General features: G+C 43.7%; 1 protein-coding gene across 5 annotated transcripts in view; it reads right to left on the bottom strand.

The window, feature by feature from the left end:
• The window catches only part of HERC1 (HECT and RLD domain containing E3 ubiquitin protein ligase family member 1), a 341,682-nt gene that overhangs the window by 157,721 nt on the left and 159,323 nt on the right, over positions 1–24,638 (bottom strand). For 4 of the 5 annotated variants that reach the window (XM_073579381.1, XM_073579383.1, XM_073579385.1 and 1 more), the window contains exons 30-35: positions 15,463–15,700; positions 8,392–8,561; positions 6,856–7,011; positions 6,424–6,530; positions 4,568–4,678; positions 4,306–4,482 (exon numbers count right to left, since the gene is read on the bottom strand). In XM_073579381.1, the coding sequence (XP_073435482.1) occupies positions 4,306–4,482; positions 4,568–4,678; positions 6,424–6,530; positions 6,856–7,011; positions 8,392–8,561; positions 15,463–15,700 (959 nt within the window). The remainder of the gene's footprint in view (positions 1–4,305; positions 4,483–4,567; positions 4,679–6,423; positions 6,531–6,855; positions 7,012–8,391; positions 8,562–15,462; positions 15,701–24,638) is intronic. The other variant, XM_073579382.1, reaches the window with a different exon arrangement.

Below are 24,638 nucleotides of genomic sequence, written 5' to 3'. Positions count from 1 at the left end.
AAACGGAAACCTGAACAGATTTATCATGTAAATCTGATAAAGCCCTGGAAGGATCGGTCTGCCTTGTCAGCGGAGCTGGCCCGTCCTGTCTGCTCGAATACCGTACCGGAGGTACGGGTTGCAGAGACTCTCTCGGAGCGGCAAAAGACTGAGGTCAGGCAGTTTCTACTTCACAACCAAAAGTTTCTCTCAGAAAAACCCGGGCAGACTACGCTAATAAAACATGACATCGTAACGGAACCTGGTGTCACAGTTCACGTAAAGCCCTACCGAATCCCGGAAGCGCGCCGTGAAGCCGTTTCCCGAGAAGTGAAGGCAATGTTAGAGTTAGTTGTCATTGAGGAATCGCACAGTGCGTGGTCCAGCCCGATTGTGCTAATTCCTAAACCGGACGGCAGCATCCGGTTCTGCAATGACTTCAGGAAACTGAATGCGGTCTCAAAATTTGATGCCTATCCTATGCCCCGGGTCGACGAGTTAATAGATCGGTTAGGAAAAGCCCGGTATATTACGACCCTAGATCTAACAAAGGGGTATTGGCAGATCCCTCTGGCTGAGGCTGCCAGAGAAAAGACGGCATTTGCTACGCCGGAAGGTTTATTTCAGTATGTGTATATGTCGTTTGGACTGCACGGGGCAACGGCGACCTTCCAGAGACTGATGGATCGCCGGTTATTATCGCCGGTTAATACCCAATTTTGCAGCCATCGCTACCCCCCTGACGGATCTTACAAAAGGGAAAGACTCCGTCATGATTAAATGGAGTTTAGCGGCTGAAGAAGCCTTCCATAGCCTAAAACGGGCACTTTGCTCTCAGCCCGTACTGGTGACTCCGGACTTCCGCAGTGAGTTTGTGGTACAAACGGATGCCTCTGATACCGGTATCGGGGCCGTACTCTCACAAGTGAGGGACGGAGTGGAACACCCAGTCCTCTATCTCAGCAGGAAGCTGAATAAACACGAGCAAAGGTATGCAGTCGTAGAAAAAGAGTGCCTCGCCATTAAGTGGGCTCTAGAGGCCCTCAAATATTACCTGGTGGGCCGAAAGTTCAGGCTGATCACTGACCATGCCCCTCTCAAGTGGATGCACTTGAACAAGGAACGGAATAGCCGGGTGACCCGGTGGTTCCTTGCCCTGCAGGCCTACACTTTTGCGGTGGAGCACCGCCCAGGGGTACAGATGGGAAATGCAGATGCCCTGTCCCGAGTGCACTGTTTGGCGGGTGTCATTGCTCGACCGGAGTGGTCTGAGCAGAAGGGGGGGGATATGTGAGAATCATGTGGGAATAGTGGATGAGGGCAGGTATATCTCGCCCACATTCCTTTCCTATGTGGCCTAGTCTGGTCAGTATCGCACCTGCTTGCTAATGAATAATGGGAGGTGGATATAAAAGGATGCCAGGTGGTTGTGTGAGTGTCTCAGCCTGGGAACACAGAGAGCCTGTCTGTGTGAGAGACACACGTGAGTGAGAGCAGTGCCCACTGCAACTGTGGTTTGGCTGGACGGGAGAAGCCCGCCAGTTGGTAGTTAGGTTGTACTTTGTTTAGTTAGTGCCGGACAGGCAAGGATTTGTTTTATGTTTTATTTCTTTATGCATTGCTTTCACCATTAATAAACCTGACGCAGTGTCAGTTATACCCGAATCCCAGCTCTGCGCCTGAGTTTCATGCTGAACGCACGTGACCTTTGACCCCAGCAAAGGCGATCCCGGAGTGTTTTATCACAGCCCATTCTCCCCAAACCCTCAAAAGGATCAGTTCAGACCAGTGTGATGGTTGCAATGCTGTTCCGAAAGAAGCGCCCTCCCAGGTTATGAGAATAAGTGGGAGAAACAGTAGGGCACTGAAGCCATTTGGGCAGCTTCTGCAGACTCTAAATGATAAAGTCTACAAGTGGAGCGTTCCTTGCCTACCAAATCAGCAACTCTCAGACTACAGGGTGGCTGGTAACCTAGGCAATGAGCTGGACACAATAGAATTAATTGCTCTGTTCTTGAGAATGGAGAAATTTATATTAAGAGTAAGGCCGAGTTCACACGTGGCGTTTTTTTCGCGTTTCCGCGGCGGTTTTAACCGCGCGATTTTGCCGCGAAAACGCGAAAAATAAGCATCCCATGCATTCCTATGGGATTCCGCAATGCTGTACTAATGCTGCGGTTTTTACCGCGGCGGAATCGCTTTGCGGTAAAAAACGCAGCATGCTCATTAATTTGCGGAATCGCGGCGATCCCGCACCCATAGGAATGCATTGTTCCGCTTACTTCCCGCAAGTGGCTGTGCACACCATGCGGAAAGTAAGCAGAACAATGGCGGATGGTACCCACGGTCCGGAGGAGAGGAGACTGTCCTCCGGGCTTTGGGTACCATATCCCTGTAAAAAATAGAATTTAAAAATAAAAAATATTGTTATTCTCACCATCCGGCGTCCCGCGCAGCCTTCCTGCTTCTCTTCACGCTCTCTTTCCCAGTAGTCCTTTGCGAAAATGCCCGCGATGGCGTCCGTTCTCGCGGGATCGCGAAGTCTCGCGGTCATTCGCGCGACGTCATTGCGAATTACCGCGAGACGTCGCGATCCCGCGAGAACTGACGTCATCGCGGGCATTTTCGCAAAGGATTACTGGGAACGGATGCGCGGGACGTCGGAGGGTAAGAATAACACTTTTTTATTTTTTTAACATTCTATCTTTTACTATTGATGCCGCATAGGCAGCCACAGTAGTAAAACGTTGGTCACACTTGTCAAACACTATGTTTGACGAGTGTGACCAACCTGTCAATCAGTTCTCCAAGCGATGCTACAGATCGCTTGGAGAACGCTAGCATTTTGCAAGCTAATTACGCTTGCAAAATGCTAGTTTTTCCGCGGGAAAATCGTGGGAATTTAAAATGCGATTTTCCCGCGGACTGGAATTCTGGAATTCTCGCGGTAATTTCCGCGAGAGTTCCGGTACGTGTGCACTTAGCCTAAAACGGCAAAGTTGTTGGTTTTTACAAGCACTTTGCAATTTTACCCAATTAAGACAAGACAATGTCTTTAACTTTATATTTTATGATTTACTGCTCTATACCATGCGGACTGAGACCTAGCAGCGATGGCCCAATATTCAGAGTGCTTACAAGCTATTTCGTACTGAGCTTGTAAACACTGCCTTGAGGCCGTACAAGATTGCTTGCGTGCGCCGTTTGCTCCTAATCCTGGTCAGCTTCTGTCACACTGTGCCTCCGAAGCTTTACAAGTAAAGAAGTTTTATATAACAAAATCAGGAGTGCATAAATTGAGCTAGCAGTTTGACGATGTCACTAGCCTGAACTGTCAATCAGGGGCGCTAATCCACCAGAAATCAAGAAGTTGCAAAGCTGAGAAGTGCTGAGCTCCTCAAGACAGAAAATGGCATTAACCATTTACAAATGGAAATTATGCTACAATATTTTAAAATCTCAGTTACTTAAAGGAGTTGTCCACTACTAGGACAACCCCTTCTTAAACTAAACGTTTGGCCCTGATAAAAGAAACAAACCTATACTCACCTCCCATGTTGGCTCCGTTCCAGCAGTGTCTGCACTCGCGGTCCAGATACTGTGATGTGGAGAAATCGCACATGATGCCTGGTGCCCAATCTGAGATGGTATCACTGTCCAAGCCTTTGTACGAACTGAACATGAAGAGGAAGTCCAGGCTCCAGCTGATCTCAGACTTCCTCTTCATGTACATTTTGACAGAAAAAGGAGACAGTGACGCCAGCGCTGATTGGGCACCAGGCACCTCGTGTCATAATAATAATAATAAATTTTATTTTTATAGAGCCGACATATTCCGCAGCACTTTACATTTCAGAATCCCACCACATCACAAACCCGGGACCGCGAGTGCCAACACCGCTTGAACGGAGTGGGCATGGGAGGAGAGTATAGGTTTATTTTATCAGGGACAAACATTTAGTTTATGAAGGGGTTGTCCTAGTAGTGAACAACCCCATTAAATAAAAAGTTACACATTTCATGCAGAATTGCACAATGTGAAAGAGAACAATTAGGCGAGAAATGTGCCAAAAACTCAGGGATATTGAATGTCACAAAAGCAATCAACTTATTGCTGATTGCAAATAAAATACAGAAATGAGTATTCATAAATCCTGCATGATCCCTAAGGGTGCAAATAATAAGAACCGTAAGTGCAGGTACATTTTTAAGGCAGCGTTTCACACCTCGATTCATATCGTCTCTTTCTACTTCTCCACATGTAATTGTACTAAATGGGTATTTCTTTGTATTTGTTCAACAATCCAGAAAGTTTAATAATCTTACCTTCCATTGATAGCAACCGGACGTCACCCCAGTTGAAGCTAGGCCATACCCTTTACCCCCACTTCCATGAGTGAGAATTTGTCCATTTTCCACAAGACAACACTGGGCTTTCTCAGGATCAAATGAAACCTCCTGAATAGGTAGGTCTTCCTCCTCCTCCTCCACTTCCCCTTGCTTCTGTAAGTAATCATGTGTTTTTGTTTGTATTTTATATTAGATCAAGCTTTTTACTTTACTAATGTCAAAAATCAATGTGGATTACCTGCAGTCTTGATTCTTGCTCTTTCTCCTTCAACTGATGACAATGCTTAGCCTGAGCGATGGGAGTCTCCCACATACAGTCTGAAAGAAGAGAGAAGAGTCGCTCTACCACCTGGAAAAGTGAAGAATCAAAGTTCAAGGGACAAACCAATATTTTCTCTACACTTCACATGCAAGTTTCCTGTATTTTTTGACACAAGGGTTATGTGTCAAGTACAGTTATTGCTAAAAGAAAATGCAAAAAAATATTTACTGAAAACTTGATATTTTTCACATTGAATATTATAAGTGCAAATTGCCTTATTCTTTATGTTTTATCCAAAAATTATTTCATTTGTACATGCTACATTTAGAAAGCATTTACTGAATGACATTTTAGAACCATGTAACAATGTTACAATACAGCTTATAAATCACATGGATACCAACTTTTCTACTAGGGTCTCAACAGTAAGACCATAGTAATGTCTGAGCCTCTCAAGTGGTCAAAGTGCAAACAAAAATGTAAAATTAATCTCAATTTATCTTTTAAATGGGTTTGGGAAAATAATCCTGCTAAATCTGAGAAAACAGGATTTTTGGTTGCTTACCGTAAAATCTGTTTCTCGGAGCCTTCATTGGGGGACACAGGAAACCATGGGTGTATGCTATGCTGCCACTAGGAGGCTGACACTATGCAGAAAAAAAGTTAGCTCCTCCCCCGCAGCATACACCCCACCGACCAGCCCTAGGATATTCAGTTTAGCTAAGTGTCAGTAGGAGGTGGACATGGGTCTTTTATTAGACCCATATCTACCTCAGTGTGCGTCGTTTCTTTTCAGGTACCCAGAGGGATACAGTGTGAACAGTCTCTACTGTACTCCCACGAAGAGACTGAGTACGGTGTGTACTGCCACCCCGTATCCTCATACGTCTAGTTGGCAGGGCCTCAACCCCTAACATAGAAGCGTGTTCAGGTGATCCGGATCTGGTCCTAGCCCCCCCGTCTCCCACCCACTCGCCCACCAGAGCCTGTCGGTGTTAGGAGGCATGGACGTCCCGCAACACAGCAAGTTCGGACATCTTACATTCCTGGATGGAGAGGTACATCTATTTCCCTATCTCTCCGAGGTTCTCCAGAGGCAATGAAGAGTTCGGAAGAGATAAAAAAAAAAAAAATTTTCTTCATTTAATTTTATGGGTTGGAGTGTTGTGGAACTTTTAGACGATGGGGGTCTTTTTTCCCCTAGTTTCCCGGTGGAATGGGGCGCTGGGCTACCTTTTTGTGGTGCTTTTATGTCCTCCGCGCAGCTCCCTCCTGCTGCGGCTGTCAGGGAAATTAATTTAGGTCCCGGGCTTCTCTCTGGCCTAGTGCTCGGCGTTGGCTCCGCCCTTCTTCCTACACTTTGGGCGGGCTTTTCTCCCGCCCGTTGCTTAGTTCCCCCTGGCCTGTTATAGCTCCACCCCACTCGGCTTCTCTCTGCCTCGGAGCCAGCACCATCTTTAGCCTCCGCCCCTCTTCCGGCCTGTCAGTCTCCTGGTGCAGAGCGGGGGTTTTTTAGCGTGCGTCCCTGCAGCGCCGCGCTTTTTACCCTTTGGATCCAGGGCATTCTCTCACGCCCGTCATTTCCGCCTCCTGGGACAGAATAATGCCGTTCCTGCGGGACGTTCCTCTTCCCAGCAGTCCGACGGCCTGGAAGCTGAATACAGGACAACTACATACACTCATGGTTTCCTGTGTCCCCCCAATAAAGCAATAGAGAAAGTAATGTAGGACATATGATCACTTGTCTCAGAGGGCCTTTCCAGGTCAATGATCATTATATGCACTGAAATCAACCACAAATCAAGCTTATCCAAATAGCAGAGAAACTATACCTGTGCCATCTGGTAGTCATCCACGCTGGACTCGTATGCGGGCAGAACAGCCTCTAGGACATGTAGGGCCAAAAGTCTTGTTCTTAAATTCCCTACAAGAGGGACACCTGCAGAAGATTGGGGATAGAGAGTAGTATAAATACCACAATTATGGCTTCACTCACACACATGGTCAAAATTGTTGGTACCCCTTGTTTAATGACAGAAAAACCCACAATGGTCACAGAAATAACTTGAATCTGACAAAAGTAATTATAAATCAAAAATATATGAAAATGAACAAATGAAGTCAGACATTGCTTTTAACCATGCTTCCACAGAATTTTTTAGAAAACAATATTCATGAAATAGGTCTTGACAGAAATGATGGTACCCTTGAAAATAATGTGACAAAAGGGACAAGTTAAATCAAGGTGTCAATGTTAGTTATACCCGAGCTGCACTTCTGAGACGCAATATTCATTAAGACTTCCGTCCACTTAGGAGATGCCATCTTAGACTGTATAGCCTTGGAAGACACTACTCTGCGTAGGAAGACCAAAAAGTCACCAAGATGCAGCTCTGCTGTGCGTTGCTTCCGAAGTGTGGCTGGAAGAAAAAGGACTAGGTAATACTCACTACTCAATGCTGAAAAACATACACCACTCATACTGCTTTAGACTATCAATGAATGGTGCCTACTCCCACTTCAATGTCAAATGTGATCATCTTTATTACTCATATGAATAAAATACAGAAGAAATAAACACAAAAATGGTAATGCAGTGCAGGAAAAAATACCTGGTACTATGCACAGAATGATAATACTGCACCAAATGTCAGAGGATATTTCACCTGAGAGCCCATAAGCCACTGAACTGTGGGAATTCATTCATGTCACATTACATCACATATTCCTCCGACAAAGCTAACACAATATGTGCATCTGACACTTTGCACTTTTTCTGGGTGATTCTGATTTCCCTCATGTGGGGCTCTTATTTTTTTTTTTTTTAAGTATAACATCTAGACTATATCCACAAAGTAGATGGAAACTTTCCCATCTCTGAATAATACAGTCTAACTGCCACCAAGAATACAGCAACAAGTTGTACCCCTGGCACTTACAGTCTGTATGGTTCTCAAGATCAGAGGGCAGGTTTTCTCAGCCAACATTCACAAGCCTGCTTAGTAGTGCTGCAGAACCTAGTATGGCTTGTGGCTTAGTATTTATGTCACCCCATCCATCTCCATGGGAGCGAGACAGCCCAGCCATCTCTCCATGGGAGCGAGACAGCCCAGCCATCTCTCCATGGGAGCGAAACAGCCCAGCCATCTCTCCATGGGAGCGAGACAGCCCAGCCATCTCTCCATGGGAGCGAGACAGCCCAGCCATCTCTCCATGGGAGCGAGACAGCCCAGCCATCTCTCCATGGGAGCGAGACAGCCCAGCCATCTCTCCATGGGAGCGAGACAGCCCAGCCATCTCCAAGGGAGCGAGACAGCCCATCCATCTCCAAAGAAAGCGAGAGAGCTCATCCATCTCCAAAGAAAGCGAGACAGCCCAATCCATCTCCAAGGGAGCGAGACAGCCCAATCCATCCCCAAGGGAGCGAGACAGCCCAATCCATCCCCAAGGGAGCGAGACAGCCCAATCCATCTCCAAGGGAGCGAGACAGCCCATCCATCTCCATGGGAGCGAGACAGCCCATTCATCTCCATGGGAGCGAGACAGCCCATCCATCTCCATGGGAGCCATTCTATTCAACTCTATTTTGCCAAGGTCAGAAGATACAGGGATGAGGTCAGAAGATACAGGGATGAGCACAACAGAACTGGGCATGTGTACCTGGTGTTCAGATAGTGGGCTTCCAACCTGCCCACATAAACAAAGAAGGAGATAGGACACAAGCGAATATCGATAGCTGGAGAAAGATGTAATAATTGAAGGGGATTGAAATGAAAACAGAAATTTTGCGTAGTTGTTACCTCTAAAGTCCTTTCTTTCACTCTCTCCCAAGAGCTCAGATTTCTTTTCCTCCTCATTTTCACCAAAGGTAGGCATGACTCCAGCCTGAGAAAGAAGGGTCTTCAGCTGGCTGCAGAGCAGATCCAAAAGAGACTGCACCACTTTAGGGCTCAGCTTATCAGCATATGTCCTATAAAAAACAACCGGCAACGATGTATAAACAAAGGTAAGATGGATTACACAAAAAAATACAGTGAGACCTCTCCGAGATGACATTTTAAGGTTATCTTCCAGATATCTAATATGCATAATATTCGGTGAAACTGAAAATCAGTCACAGAAAATCTGGTTTCGATGAAGGGGGTGCTCTTTTGGAGAATAACTATATGTTATAACACATGTATATTGAGAATAGGGGTGTACAATACATGTGCTCACACCCTTTCCTAATCCATTTGGATAACAGCATCAGCTGATTCCATATCTCAGATTTAACATAAAGGAGTGTGGTTGTGCATATGCAGTCAGGTCTTCACCAAGACATGAATGGTCCTCCAGTCCTCCAGAATGGTGAGGTTAAAATAGGCTGGTTAAGAGAAAGTAGGCAGTGAACCACATCCATAAACTGTGGCCAGCTTACAACTGTTATGTGCTTCAGGTTTATGATGATTACTAGCTGAAGAGCCCGGCATTGCCTGGGCATAGTAACCAACTGTGGTTAGTTATAACAAATTATAATGATCATATTGCACATAAAAACTGTGCATCTAATCCTATTCTGTGTGATACTGTCTGCTGAGCTGTGTATCTAATACTATTCTGTGTAATACTGACTGCTGAGATGCGTATCTAATCCTATCCTGTGATACTGTCTGTTGAGCCGTGTATCTATTCCTATCCTGTGTGATACTGACTGCTGAGCTGTGTATCTAATCCTATCCTGTGTGAGAGTCTGCTCAGCTGTGTATCTAATCCTATCCTGTGTGATACTGACTGTTGAGCCGTGTATCTATTCCTGTCCTGTGTGATACTGACTGTTGAGCTGTGTATCTAACCCTATCCTGTGTGATACTGACTACTGAGCTGTGTATCTAATCCTATCCTGTGTGATACTGACTGCTGAGCTGTGTATCTAAAGCCCCCGTTACATACTGCGATATCACTAGCAATATCGCTGTAAAGTCACCGATTTTGTGACGTTACAGCGATATTACTAGCGATATCGCTGCATGTGATACTTACCTCCGACCGGCTCCCCCGCTGGTTATCGCTGATCGCGCGAGAAGCTGCTGGACCATTCCTCGTCGTTCACTTCCTGCGGCGCTTCCTGCTGTGACGAAGAGCGACGCGTGGAGCCGGGCGGGAGGACGCAGGATCGCCGCGTCTGACAGATAAGTAGCGATCCCCGTCCCCTGCGATGTCGCTGGTGAGATCTGCCTGAGTGGCAGCTCACTAGCGACCACCCAGCGATTCACCAGCGATCCTGACCGCGTCATATCGCTGGTCGGGATCGCTGGTGAGTCGCTAGGTGTAACGGTACCCTAATCCTATCCTGTGTGATACTGACTGCTGAGCCATGTGTCTAATCCTCTCCTGTGTGATAATGCTGAGCTGTGTATCTAATCCTATCCTGTGTGATACTGACTGCTGAGCCGTGTATCTAATCCTATCCTGTGTGATACTGGGCTCCCCCTGCAGTCTGTGTCAGAGGGTGGTCTGTGTTGGCACGGTAATAAATTGTGTTATTTCCAGCTTTACAGAAGGGCAATAACACCACAGAAAACATAAGAATAATAGGCCTCAGTTACCACAACTGTCTACAAAGAAAACTGTTGCCGATAGCAACCAATCACAGCTCATTTTTCATCTTTTAAACAGCTCTGGGACAGCGTGGCGAGTTTTGAGTGGCGACTTTTGTGTTTTGACTTTTATGTGGCAAGAATGGTGTATGTGTGGTGAAATGTGTGCTGAGGGTGGTATATGTGTTGAAGCACGTGGTAGCGTGTGGCGCATTTTGTGTATGTGTTCATATCACCGTGTGTGGTGAGTATCCCATGTCAGGGCCCCACCTTAGCAACTGTACGGTATATACTCTTTGGCGCCATCGCTCTCATTCTTTAAGACCCCCTTGTTCACATCTGGCAGCTGTCAATTTGCCTCCAACACTTTTCCTTTCACTTTTTCCCTATTATGTAGATAGGGGCAAAATTGTTTGGTGAATTGGAACGCGTGGGGTTAAAATTTCGCCTCACAACATAGCCTATGACGCTCTCGGGGTCCAGACGTGTGACTGCAGCTGCGACGGTGCGGATGCCAATCGAGGACATGCATACATTGAGCTTTATACAGTCATATGTAAAAGTTTGGGCACCCCTATTAATGTTAACCTTTTTTCTTTATAACAATTTTGGTTTTTGCAACAGCTATTTCAGTTTCATATATCTAATAACTGATGGACTCAGTTATATTTCTGGATTCAAATGAGGTTTATTGTACTAACAGAAAATGTGCAATCTGCATTTAAACAAAATTTGACCGGTGCAAAAGTATGGGCACCCTTATCATTTTCTTGATTTGAACACTCCTATCTACTATTTACTGACTTCCTGAAGCACTAAATTGGTTTTGTAACCTCATTGAGCTTTGAACTTCATAGCCAGGTGTATCAAATCATGAGAAAAGGTATTTCAAGTGGCCACTTGCAAGTAGTTCTCCTATTTGATTCTCCTATGAAGAGTGGCATCATGGGCTCCTCAAAACAACTCTCAAATGATCTGAAAACAACATAGCTTTTCAGGGGAAGGATACAAAAAGTTGTCTCAGAGATTTAACCTGTCAGTTTCCACTGTGAGGAACATAGTAAGGAAATGGAAGAACATAGGTACAGTTCTTGTTAAGCCCAGAAGTGGCAGGCCAAGAAAAATATCAGAAAGACAGAGAAGAAGAATGGTGGGAACAGTCAAGGACAATCCACAGACCACCTCCAAAGACCTGCAGCATCATCTTGCTGCAGATGGTGTCACTGTGCATCGGTCAACAATACAGCGCACTTTGCACAAGGAGAAGCTGTATGGGAGAGTGATGCGAAAGAAGCCGTTTCTGCAAGCACGCCACAAACAGAGTCGCCTGAGGTATGCAAAAGCACATTTGGACAAGCCAGTTACATTTTGGAAGAAGGTCCTGTGGACTGATGAAACAAAGATTGAGTTGTTTGGTCATACAAAAAGGCGTTATGCATGCGCTGTATTGTTGACCGATGCACAGTGACACCATCTGCAGCAAGATGATGCTGCAGGTCTTTGGAGGTGGTCTGTGGATTGTCCTTGACTGTTCCCACCATTCTTCTTCTCTGCCTTTCTGATATTTTTCTTGGCCTGCCACTTCTGGGCTTAACAAGAACTGTACCTGTGTTCTTCCATTTCCTTACTATGTTCCTCACAGTGGAAACTGACAGGTTAAATCTCTGAGACAACTATTTGTATCCTTCCCCTGAAAAGCTATGTTGAATAATCTTTGTTTTCAGATCATTTGAGAGTTGTTTTGAGGAGCCCATGATGCCACTCTTCATGGGAGAATCAAATAGGAGAACTACTTGCAAGTGGCCACTTGAAATACCTTTTCTCATGATTTGATACACCTGGCTATGAAGTTCAAAGCTCAATGAGGTTACAAAACCAATTTAGTGCTTCAGGAAGTCAGTAAAAAATAGTTGGGAGTGTTCAAATCAAGAAAATGATAAGGGTGCCCATACTTTTGCACTGGTCAAATTTTGTTTAAATGCAGATTGCACATTTTCTGTTAGTACAATAAACCTCATTTGAATCCAGAAATATAACTGAGTCCATCAGTTATTAGATATATGAAACTGAAATAGCTGTTGCAAAAACCAAAATTGTTATAAAGAAAAAAGGTTAACATTAATAGGGGTGCCCAAACTTTTACATATGACTGTATATTAGATAAGAGGCTGCTGCCTCCACAGTACACAGCACAAACTGAAGTGATGTGTATAAAACCAAGTATCAAATGAAAACAGAAAAATTATTTCAATGTGGTGGGCCACACTCGGCCTTTTTTAAGGTATTTCTGTCATTGAAAGGATCCAAAAGTCCTGCGTCATGTATCCGGTAGAAGAGGAAGTCAAAGTTGAGTGCCGAAGTATTTTCTCCATTCAGTTGAAGGCTATGTCCTACTTCTGAGCACCGCAAAGACTTTCTAAGCAGTTGAGCATACATCTATAAAAATGTAATTCCAGTTCAGCCAGTTGCTCTATGCTCATGCACCTGGGGCTCAGACACCGGCCTCGCCCTCACATCAAGGATAATAGAAAAAATTGAAGTCCAACTCCAATTTTTTCTATTATTCAGTTGAGCATACCTTTCACTTCCTCTATAAAGTTTTATCCTATTATAACAGCTCAGTGAATACTGCAACACTTATATGGTGTGTGTGTGTGTGTGTGTGTGTGTGTGTGTGTGTGTGTGTGTGTGTAAAATCCTGATTTATATAAAAAGATCAGTTTCTCACAATAGACTGTCTGCCTAAATGTGAACAGAAAACTGCACATTTTGATTTTTTTGCTCTAAGAATTTGATTTGAGATGTTTCTACTGTTCACTTTTTTCAACTTTAAAGTTATGTGCCCACCTTGCGGAATTGCCGTGGAGATTTCCATGGGAATTGCGCAACTCCCTGCGGTGGAAAATACGCTAGAATTCCGCATGCATAATTCCCGCAAAAACTAGCGTTTTGCAAGCGTAGTTAGCTTGCAGAATGCTAGCGTTTTCCAAGCGATCTGTGGCATCGCTTGGAAAACTGATTGACAGGTTGGTCGCACTTGTCAAACATAGTGTTTTATGAGTGTGACCAACTTTTCACCATGAGGATGCCTATGCAGCTTCAGTAGTAAAAAGATATAAAGTTAAAATAAAAAAAATAAAAAATGGTGTTATTCTCACCTTCCGGCATCCCTCGCAACGTTCTCAGGCCTCAGTGACGCTCCCGGCAAGCCCCGTTTCCCAGCGATGCCTTGCGACAATGACCTTTGATGACGTACGTCAAAGGTCATTGTCGCAAGGCATCGCTGGGAACAGGAGTTGGCGGGAGCATCGCTGAGGCCTGGGGATGCCACGGGGGATGCCAGAAGGTGAGAATATCACCATTTTTTATTTTAATTCTTTTTTTACAGGGATATGGTACCCAGGGCCTGGAGGAGAATCTCCCCTCCTCCAGACCCTGGGTACCATCAGCACATTTTCCACTTACTTTGCGCATGGTGGGCATAGCCACATGCGGACAGCGGAACAATGCATTCCTATGTGTGCGAAATCGCCGCGATTCCGCACAAAGAATGAGCATGCTGTGAATTTTTCCGCGATGCGATTTTGCTGCTGAAAAATACACAGCATTAGCACAGCATGTGCGGAATGCCATTGAATACAATTGCTTGCTTATTTTATGCGTTTTTGCAGCATTTACGTCGCGTTTTCACAGCGAAAAAACGCGGCAACAACGCATAAAATACGTGGGAATTCCGGACGTGTGCACACAGCCTAAAGGAGGGTGATAATTTAACCCAATGACTGTGCTATTGTATTGTAAGGGTTTAGACATTTTAAATATACTGTTCCACAGTCCATATAAACATTACAGGGTTAATGTTAGTCAATGGCATCCTCGAGTAAATAAAATATTTAAAACTATTTTATTAATTTTATATATACACATTTTTGTACGTGTGTATGTATATAATGGTATTAATTTTTCTTCTAAGTAATCATGCTGCCAACAGTTAAGAAAAACACCAGCAATTTTTCAATTTTTACATTTTTTTCCTTATTTAATGCAGCATAGACTATTAGTAAAGAATAATGTAGAAATGTTTTCATACCCCTTGATTTTGTTCGCTCTGATAACGGTTCGCTTAATGCTGACAACATTTCTCATGATTTCGCATGATGCCCGATTCTCCTGATAATACTCTTGCTTCTATATAGTGGGGTCTTACATTTAAAGCACCCCTTCAGCAGTGCAATAAAATAATACAGCTGGAGTGGTGCTTTAAGCAAATTACACAGCTAGAATATTGATAATTAGCTGAAGAGCCCGGCGCTGCCCGGGCACAGTAACTAACTGGTTAGTTATAACAAATTATAGTTATCCTCCATCCCATAGTCCCGTGCCCATATACCCATCATACATATCCATGATCCCATAGGCCCATGCCCATATACCAATCATACATATCCTCCATCCCATAGTCGAGTGCCCATATACCCATCACACATCCTCCATCCCATAGTCCCATGCCAATATACCCATCATACATATCCGCCATCCCATAGTCCCATGCCCATATACCCATCATACATATTCTCCATCCCATAGTCGAGTGCCCATATACCCATCACACATCCTTCATCTCATAGTCCAGTGCCCATATACCCATCACACATCCTCCATCCCATAGTCCCATGCCCATATACCAGTCATACATATTCACCATCCCATAGTCCAGTGCCCATATACCCATCACACATCCTCCATCTCATAGTCAACCATTATGACATCATAATGAGCGGCGGGGCTTGCAACCTATGACGACATCAGCCTCGCCATGGCAACCATTGTGACATCATAATGAGGGGCGGGGCTTGATACGCACACACTGTTTCCCCATTATGTAGATAGGGGCATTATGACATCATAATGAGGGGCGGGGCTTGACGCGCACACACTTTTTCCCCAGTATGTAGACAGGGGCAAAATTGTTTGGCGAATTGGAACGCGCCGGGTTAAAATTTCGCCTCACAACATAGCTTAGGACGCTCTCGGGGTCCAGACATGTGACCGTGCCAAATTTTGTGGCTGTAGCTGCGACGGTGCGGATGCCTATCCCGGACACACACACACACATACATACACACTTTGAGCTTTATATATTAGAAGATAGAAGCTAGAGTGCCTCCTTAGCTTACTGATAACGTTAAGCAAGTGGGTGGATAACATTGCAGGTTTCATTGTTCAGATATTGCAATAAATAAAAACCATTTTAAAACAAAATGTTAAATATTCCAGATTACAACTACTCACCCAGTAGTAATTGCCAGGATCTGGAGCAGCCTTGTACTAGCTACTTTAAGGGCAGTGCTCAGCTGTGATACTCCACACTTGGGCAGTAGCTGAAGAGGTTGCCCAAGCATAGTCTCTGTGCCACAGAGTTGTGACAGAACACTAAGCAGGCCAGTGGAAATGGCAAGGGAGACATCCACTGGCTGATAACGGACACTAAGGGCAAAAACGGTGACCAACAAGAGTCGTTGTTGGGCTTCTGAAATAAGAAGGAACAGCTTATAAATATGCCATAGTTTCTACACAGGCAAAATTAACGATACACTATAGCATACCAAATAACTACACACTGACCGTTGTGCTCATTTTTCAGGATCTTTGATTGTCACCAAGAACAGTTTATTAACTGGACTCCGCAGCTCGGTGCTTCACGGCGGGGCCCATCTGCTTATTTTCCCTGTATCTCTACCCATCTTCATCTTTGATTGACAGCTCTGGCTTCATAGAGCCAGGGAAGGGTGTATATAAGTGATTGGCCCAGACATGAAGCACTGAGTGCCTGTACTTCGTTTCAACAGTCATTCTGTGCTGACAGAGTCCCTTTAAACAGAGGCTGAAAGCTTATACAGGTCTGACAATCTGCACCGTTATATCCAGTCTCATAAATCCTCTGAGCTAAAAGGGAAGCTGTGCCAAGTCCCCAAACGGCCATCAACCTTCAGATATGGGGTTAATCCGCAGGTTAATAAAGTTCTGAAGCTGCACTGTACCTGCACTGAAAGCCCGACTACTGGGAGGAAATAAACTTTATTGCTCCTGGCAGCCTCGGGCTTTAAGTCATAGAGGAACATCTTCATTCACTGGTCAATACACAGTGAGCGGCGGCTGTAGCCACTCCTCGGCACTGACAGTCAGTTCTCTACAGGGCATCAGTACAGAGCAGGCTGTCAGTATCAGGGAGTGTTTACAGCCGATGATCACTATGTACTGAGCAGTGACTGAAGATGCACCTTCTATGACTTAAAGCCCGAGGCTGCAGTCAGCAATAAAGTTTATTTCCTCCCAGTAGTCGGGCTTTCAGTGCGGCCGCCAGGCAACTTCATAACACTATTAACCTGTAGATTAACCCTATATCTACAGGTTAATAGCGTTTGGAGATATGACAGGTTCCCTTTAAAGCAGATCAGTCAATAAATTTCACAATGCAAATATCATATATTGACAAAGAGGGAGGGGGAACCAAAGAGACAATCCTACAATCCATTGTATAGTGAAAAAATAGTAACTTTGTTAAAAAATAATTTCACAGACATGGGAAAGTACAGACATGAAACATATGGAAAACATACATAGGGGTATGCAGAGGACGCACCAGATACAATAAGTAAAAATCATCCCACAACGTTAGACCTTAAAAGGAACATATACTAAAACATGAAATCCCTTGGTCATGGGCATAGGTGTAAGGATTACACTGTGTTACCAAGGTTTTGTCCCTCAGACAATTTTGAGTGTTCCTGATAGATTTTTTCATGCTGATTTAAAAAGTGACTTCAGATTTTTACTATCACGTAAGGTTTTTGAGAAATGATACGAAACATTAATATTCTGTTATAATTCTAAAAACTCATGAACTTTTTCTGAAACAGTATATTCTGAATTTTCCACTGAAATAACATAAATCGACGATCTACACATATGCAAGCATTTATTATGCGAATTCCACGAAGGCACAGTGAATCATTCGGCTGACTGTGTACGGAATATGCCACATCACCTGGGCAGGGGAGGAATCAAAGACAATACAGACATACTTAGAGCATGACTGAATGGATCACGACCTTCAATGCCGTTCGCTGTCCCAATGATATGGAGAGAGCAGAAAGATCATGTAACAGAGTGCTACTGCTGCCTTACAAATGTAACAGGATATTCAGCAAAGAACAAGAAATCAATAGAATATCCTAATCTTCCTTCAGCCATAAGACCAGTGCCACATGATTAAAGTCTTCGTGTTCCAAAGCCACCCAAAGTATGGACAATGGAGGACGACGAAGATGAACTAACAATGTCAGTGGAAAATTAAACTGCTGCAGACCCAGACGTTGAGCTTTCTACATCTAATCCACATCTGTTCAGTCAAGGTGATCTGAGTGACTTGGTCAGAGATTTGAAATTGTCAAAGAGGCATGCAGAATTATTGGGATCAAGGCTGCAAGAACGGAATCTCTTATTACCAGGACCAAGAGTTTCTGTTTCTGACTCATCAGTTCAGGGGCTGACTGGCACTTTTCAGCCTGGGGGGCAATCGCAAGACAGTGGCCCTCCAGTTGCGATGGCTTACTACAGAGCTATGGGAGCAGAACCGAGCTTACTACAGAGATATGGGAGCAGAACAGAGCTTACTGCAGAGATATGGGAGCAGAACCAAGCTTACTACAGAGATATGGGAGCAGAACAGAGCTTACTGCAGAGATATGGGAGCAGAACCAAGCTTACTCCAGAGGTATGGGAACAGAACCGAGCTTACTACAGAGATATCGGAACAGAACCGAGCTTACCGCAAAGATATGGGAGCAGAACAGAGCTTACTACAGAGATATGGGAGCAAAACGGAGCTTACTATAGAGCTATGAGAGCAGACCTGAACTTACTACAGAAATATGGGAGCAGAACCAAGCTTACTACAGAAGTATAGGAGCAGAACGGAGCTTACTACAGAGATATGGGAGCAGAACCGAGCCCTAAGAAAAAAATAATGGAACCTGAGTGCCCCTATCAAAACTAACAATGTCCCCATTTATAACAAATAATGTCCTCTGAGTGCCCACAAAGCTCTGAATATACAGAATGATGGCCCTACATACCACAAAACAAAATACAATGGTCCCCAAAGCCCTATATTATACATTGAGGACCCCAAATCTCCCTATATATAGTAAAATGGCTACTTAGCCCCTATATAAAATAAGATGTTCCCATTGCCCCTAAATATAGTATGATGGTCCCCAATGACCCTATATACAACATGAAGGTCCCCCTGCTCCCTATATATAGTAAGAAGGTCCCCACTGCTCCCTGTATATAGTATGAAATCCCCACTGCCCCCTATGTATAAACAGTTGAAACCAGAAGTTTATATCCACTATATACTGTATAAAAATACAAATCTGCATGTTTTTCTCTATCTGACATGAAATCAGAATAAACCTTTCCCATTTTAGGTCATATGTGCCTTTTTATATAGTGTATGGAAACTTCTGGTTTCAACTGTACAGTATGATGGCCCCACTGCCCTGTATATATAGTATAAAGGTCCCCACTGCACCAAATAAATAGTTTGCTGGCCCCAGTTGCCCCCGTGTATATAGTAGGATGGTCCCAGTTCCCCCATATATATTGTATGATGACCCCAGTTCCCTCATATATTAAGTATGATGGTCCCACAGCCCTATATATATATATATATATATATATATATATATATATATATATATATATATATATATATTAGTGTGAAGGCACCAGTTCTCCCCATATATATGGTAAGATATCCCCAGCTCACCCCAAATATATGATGACCCCAGTTCTTATATATATATATATATATATATATATATATATATATATATATATATATTATAAAATACATTATTATATATATATATATATATATATATATATATATATATATATATATATTTTAGAATGGATCCAGATCCCCCATGTATATAATAAGGTGGCCCCAGTTCACTCATATATACAGTATGATGGCCCCTCAGCCCGTTCATATATACAGTATGATGGCCGCAGTTTCCCCCCCATATATACAGTAGGATGTCCGCAGTTTCCCTCCTTTACAGTATAATGGCTGCAGTTTTCGCCCATATATATAGTAGGATGGCCGCAGTTTCCCCCCCATATACACAGTTGGATGGCCGCAGTTTCCCCCCCCATATATACAGTAGGAATGCCGCAGTCCCCCCCCCCTATATATACAGTAGGATGGCCGCAGTTCCCCCCCCCCATATATACTGTAGGATGGCTGCAGTTTCCCCCCATATATACAGTAGGATGGCCACAGTTTCCCTCCCATACATACAGTAGGATGGCCACAGTTTCCCCCCATATATAAAGTAGAATGGCCACAGTTTCCTCCCATATATATAGTAGAATGGCCAGTTTCCCCCCATATATACAGGATGGGCGCAGTTTTCCCCCCATATGTACAGTAGTAGAATGGCCGCAGTTTCTCCCCCATATATACAGTAGTAGGATGGCCACAGTTTTCCCCCATATATACAGTAGTAGGATGGCTGCAGTTTCTCCCCCATATATACAGGATGGCTGCAGTTTCCCCCATATATACAGTAGTGGGATGGCCGCAGTTTCTCCCCGTATATACAGTAGTAGGATGGCCGCAGTTTCTCCCCCATATATACAGGATGGCTGCAGTTTCCCCCATATATACAGTAGTAGGATGGCCACAGTTTCTCCCCGTATATACAGTAGTAGGATGGCCGCAGTTTCTCCCCCATATATACAGGATGGCTGCAGTTTCCCCCATATATACAGTAGTAGGATGGCCACAGTTTCTCCCCATATATACAGTAGTAGGATGGCCGCAGTGTCTCCCCATATATACAGTAGTAGGATGGCCGCAGTTTCTCCCCATATATACAGTAGTAGAATGGCCGCAGTTTCCCCCCATATATACATTAGTAGGATGGCCACAGTTTCTCCCCATATATACAGTAGTAGGATGGCCGCAGTTTCTCCCCATATATACAGTAGTAGGATGGCCGCAGTTTTCCCCCATATATACAGTAGTAGGATGGCCGCAGTTTCTCCCCCATATATACAGGATGGCTGCAGTTTCTCCCCATATATACAGTAGTAGGATGGCCGCAGTTTCTCCCCATATATCCAGTAGTAGGATGACCGCAGTTTCTCCCCATATATACAGTAGTAGGATTGCCGCAGTTTCTCCCCATATATACAGGATGGCCGCAGTTTCCCCCCCATATTTATAGTATGATGGCCGCTCATCACATTGATATAAAAATAATAAAGTTTATACTCACCTTCTTCCTGATTCCCGGCACCGCAGCCTCAGTGTCCTCTTCTGGCCTGTAGAGACTAGAGTGGCGCGAGACAATGATGTCATTGCGCCGTCTGCGTGCCCGTCATAGGCGTCTCTTAAACCGCAGCTGTGTGCAGGGGCTGGATGAGCTCTCCTGCTGAGCGCCGCCGCTGACATTATATCCGTACTGCACGAGTGCGCGGCCGACGGCCGTGTCTGCTGCCAGCCACATCACATAACAGAACAGCAGACACGGCCGCACGCAGTACACTGCAGGGCCCTCAGGCAGCCGGCCCTGCACAGCTGCTGGGGGAGCGGCCCGGGGGGCATTTGCCTCCCTGCCACCTGGCCCAGGCCGCCCCTGCATCAGTTTTAAGTCTGAAGGCTGTTTTACTGCACAACGGAAATATCTATCCTTCTATACCTATTGGACATGCCGTACACATGAAAGAAACATATGAGAATATGGAGTTACTGTTGACCCACATTAATTATAGAAATTATAACTGGAACATATGTGGTGATCTAAAAGTTGTTGCACTTCTAATTGGACTGCAGCTTGGATATACCAAGTATTGTTGTTTTGTGAGTAGGACAGTCGTGCACGAGAAATGCACTATTTCAGAAAGGACTGGCCACTCTGCGAAAACCTGGTTACTGGACAGTACAATGTTAAACATAATCCTCTTGTTGATCCAGCAAAGATATTTCTCCCTCTTTTGCATATTAAACTTGGACTTATGAAGAATTTTGGCAAAGCAATGAACAAAGAATAGGAAGCTTTTTCTTACTTATGACAGAAATTTCCAAGATTAAGTGATGCAAAGATTAAAGAAGGTATTTTTATTGGCCCACACATCAGAGATATAATGAATGCCAGTAGCTTTGATCGTCTTTTGCAAGGTGCTGAACAAGTGGCATGGAGAACCTTTAAAGATGTGACCTTCAACTTCCTTGGCAACAGCAGGGCACCGAACTTTGAACAACTCTTGGACAACATGCTCACAGCATATCATTTGATGAAATGCAATATGCCACTAAATATGCATTTTCTACATTCTCACTTGGACATCTTTCCAGCCAATCTTGGTGCCGTTAGCGATGAACACAGTGAAAGATTTCACCAAGACATTGCACTGATGGAGAAAAGGTATCAGGGAAAGTGGAGTACGTCAATGCTGGATGACTATTGCTGGAATATTATTCGAGAAGCATCTTACACGGATTATAAATGAAAGTAGTCTGCAAATCACTTTTGAACAATTGCTTTTGCTACTGACAACGATGCACATGTATGTAGTGTCTCGGAAGTCATAATGTAGACTATAAACTGTTGTTTCTTAAAAACCTTACGTGATACAGACTTTTGGAGCACATATTCATGTTCTGCATATCAAAATCTAGAAGGATACAAAAAAACTTTCTCAGGGGAGAAGAACTTCCCTGAAATTTGTTGCGCAGTGTTATATAACAGAGGGATGAGAGGACATGTGGGAAATACCCTGCAATACAGTGTCAGGTGTAGGTAAAGGTAATATAGTCATTCAAACAAGGTGCAGCTAAGAGTCAGACTGGTAGGATACTAGCCATACAGAGAACGCTCGTTGAACAGAAGATCAAAGATAGTGCTGCAGCCAGTGATGTAATGGTAAAGTGTCCTATTACCTGAAAGGTTACAACAGCAGGGGCTCACAGGATATGTCTCAGTCAGGGGGTCTCTTTGGTTCCCCCTCCCTCTTCGCCTATACATAGCCGACAATCAGTGCTGACTTAGTCCTGCTTGTATGTTAGGGGTTCTATGATTTAATATATACTATTGCCTGTTGGGGTAACATATACTATTGCCTTTGGTGCTAACGCCCTCTACTATACCTTCATAAGTTTTTTTATTAAATGGTATATATTACCAAACAGATCTTAAGTGTGGTTGACAGATTTTGAAAAGCTACGACAAAAGACTGTAAAATGTAATGTCCTGAGCTGGAATTGTACAGGGCCTAACTCCAAATTAAACTGGGCCTTAGTGATGGATTTTGTTAAAAAAAAACATTATATGCAATAGGCACATCTGACCAGTCAGAAAATGTTGTCTTAAAAGGGCTTAGATTGCGAGCAATTATACTGCTACCTATTCTAACTGACCTCGCAATATTTCAGTTTTTTTTAAATCAGATATTTTCTATTAAGCACAAAAACTATTTTCCGGTTTTCATAAACAAAAAAATTTAGACAATTTTGTGCAAAGAAATACATTAGAAGGAACAAATATACTGTTGTATATTCCAATTGTAACAATATTTCAGTTTTGATGGCCTAGTGCCTCCCATTGGAAGTTATTCAGGAGGATGGTGGTCACTTTGTTAGGCAAGTATTTATTCATTGCACAATAGCGAATTTCTGTGGGGTTATGTATTACTGTATATGTGCCTCCTATTTAATTGGACTTTCCCGGAGTTAATTTCCTCAAATAAATGCATCTTTCCCTGGCAGCCCAATATGGATTAGGGGGAAACCTCAATGTGGTGTCTGACTCTAATGTATAGGAAGGGGGTCCAGACACCGCTTCTGTACATTTGACTGCATGGTGCTCGGCCTCACATTTAGCGGATGTGTGACGATGGAAATGTCCTGACCAGCAGATGTTTTCAAATGTGCATAAATCTTTTTCCAGAAATGACCTGATCTTTGCTTCTCCAGACTTAGTATAATCAATATTTAATATTGATGGCAATATCTGAGGAATCTCTTACCACCTGGCACTAGCTGTTCAAATTGCAATACTCACCGACTGGTTAATAAATTTGACGCATGTATTCTGCCTGGCTTGAGTCTATGGAAGTTTCAACTGCAGTCCATGCTGCGATAGGGCTTAAAATAGTGTTTATCCAAATTATTTTCTTATATGTAATGTTTATAAGGTTAACAGTGAGGGGAGCCTTTATGTCCAGGGTGGAAGACCAAAGACATATAACCCAGGAAAGGGAAGTCATTCCTAAAATAGATGAAATTGGAGACTGGTATTAAGCCAATTGAGAGAAGGTTTAATCTCTGCTGGAGCACTAAGGATCAGTCCTTAAACAGGGCGAGTTATCTGGTTCCACAAGGGAGACTCTAGTAGTGGTGCTGTTGAAGTCTGGGAAGCATCCTTTTTCTGCAGGTTCTTGCCTCCCTATTTCACTTCTGAATACAGACATTAGAATTTTAGCCAAGATGCTCGTCACTAGGTTAAATAAACTTCATTAATACGTCCATATCAGAGAGGCTTTATACCTGGAAATGCTATTGATAGTAATATTCAATGCCTCCACTTAAATAAAGCTGCAGGCTGCAATGATCTGTCTCTTGTTTTTGTGGCGTCTTATGCAAGGCCTTTGATTTTGGTGAATGGCAGTATCTTCATGTATCTGATCTTAGATTTGGCCCCAGATTTTGTACTTGGATGCAATTGCTATACAATTTCCCAAGAAACTGAATTTCGCACTAATGTAGAGGTTTTTGAGTAGTTTCCTTCAATTAGAGGGATGGTGCTGGCGTGCCTCTTGTCGGCCTTAATTTTCGCTATAGCCATTAGCGCTGGTTTATGCTATGCCTCAAAATATCAAAAGGCACAGTTCGGGTCTCTATATCAGAAAAGATATCGCTTTGTGCGTGCAATATTTTGATACTTCTGGCTTCCCAAAAGCTTTCAGGCATTTTTCCAGTAGTTCTTGTTGTCATTTGGCCCTCCTCTACCTTGGTGAGCCCTCCGGTGTCTAGGTTATCAAGGACCACTCTATCACGTTTTGAAGCAGATACCCTTAAATAGTGCAAAAAAGAAAAAACAAATTGTACAGAAGAAAAAATGGCATGATATGCTGGCACCCAAAAAGGACAGTAATGATAAAAAAAAAATTATAGAATTGTTTGCTCTATTCAGTACAGTCCTCAGTATAATACTATCAAATCTCTCATTTTAAAACACCTTCCAATTTTATTTGAAGATGAAATCTTATCCATCATTCTATCTAATGGTTGCCAGGTGGTGGCTAAAAAAGCCAGCACCTTATCTGATGTTTTGTCTCCTAGTTTTCTTTGGTTCTGAGGTTAAATCGCACACTTGGCTACACTATTGCGG

This window comes from Dendrobates tinctorius, unplaced genomic scaffold (genome assembly GCF_039654945.1).
Source record: "Dendrobates tinctorius isolate UK_male_01 unplaced genomic scaffold, ASM3965494v1 ptg000062l, whole genome shotgun sequence".
NCBI classification, from domain to species: Eukaryota; Metazoa; Chordata; class Amphibia; order Anura; family Dendrobatidae; genus Dendrobates; species Dendrobates tinctorius.
The sequence above is the reverse complement of the archived record's forward strand: the minus strand, read 5'-3'. Positions and strand labels throughout refer to the sequence as shown.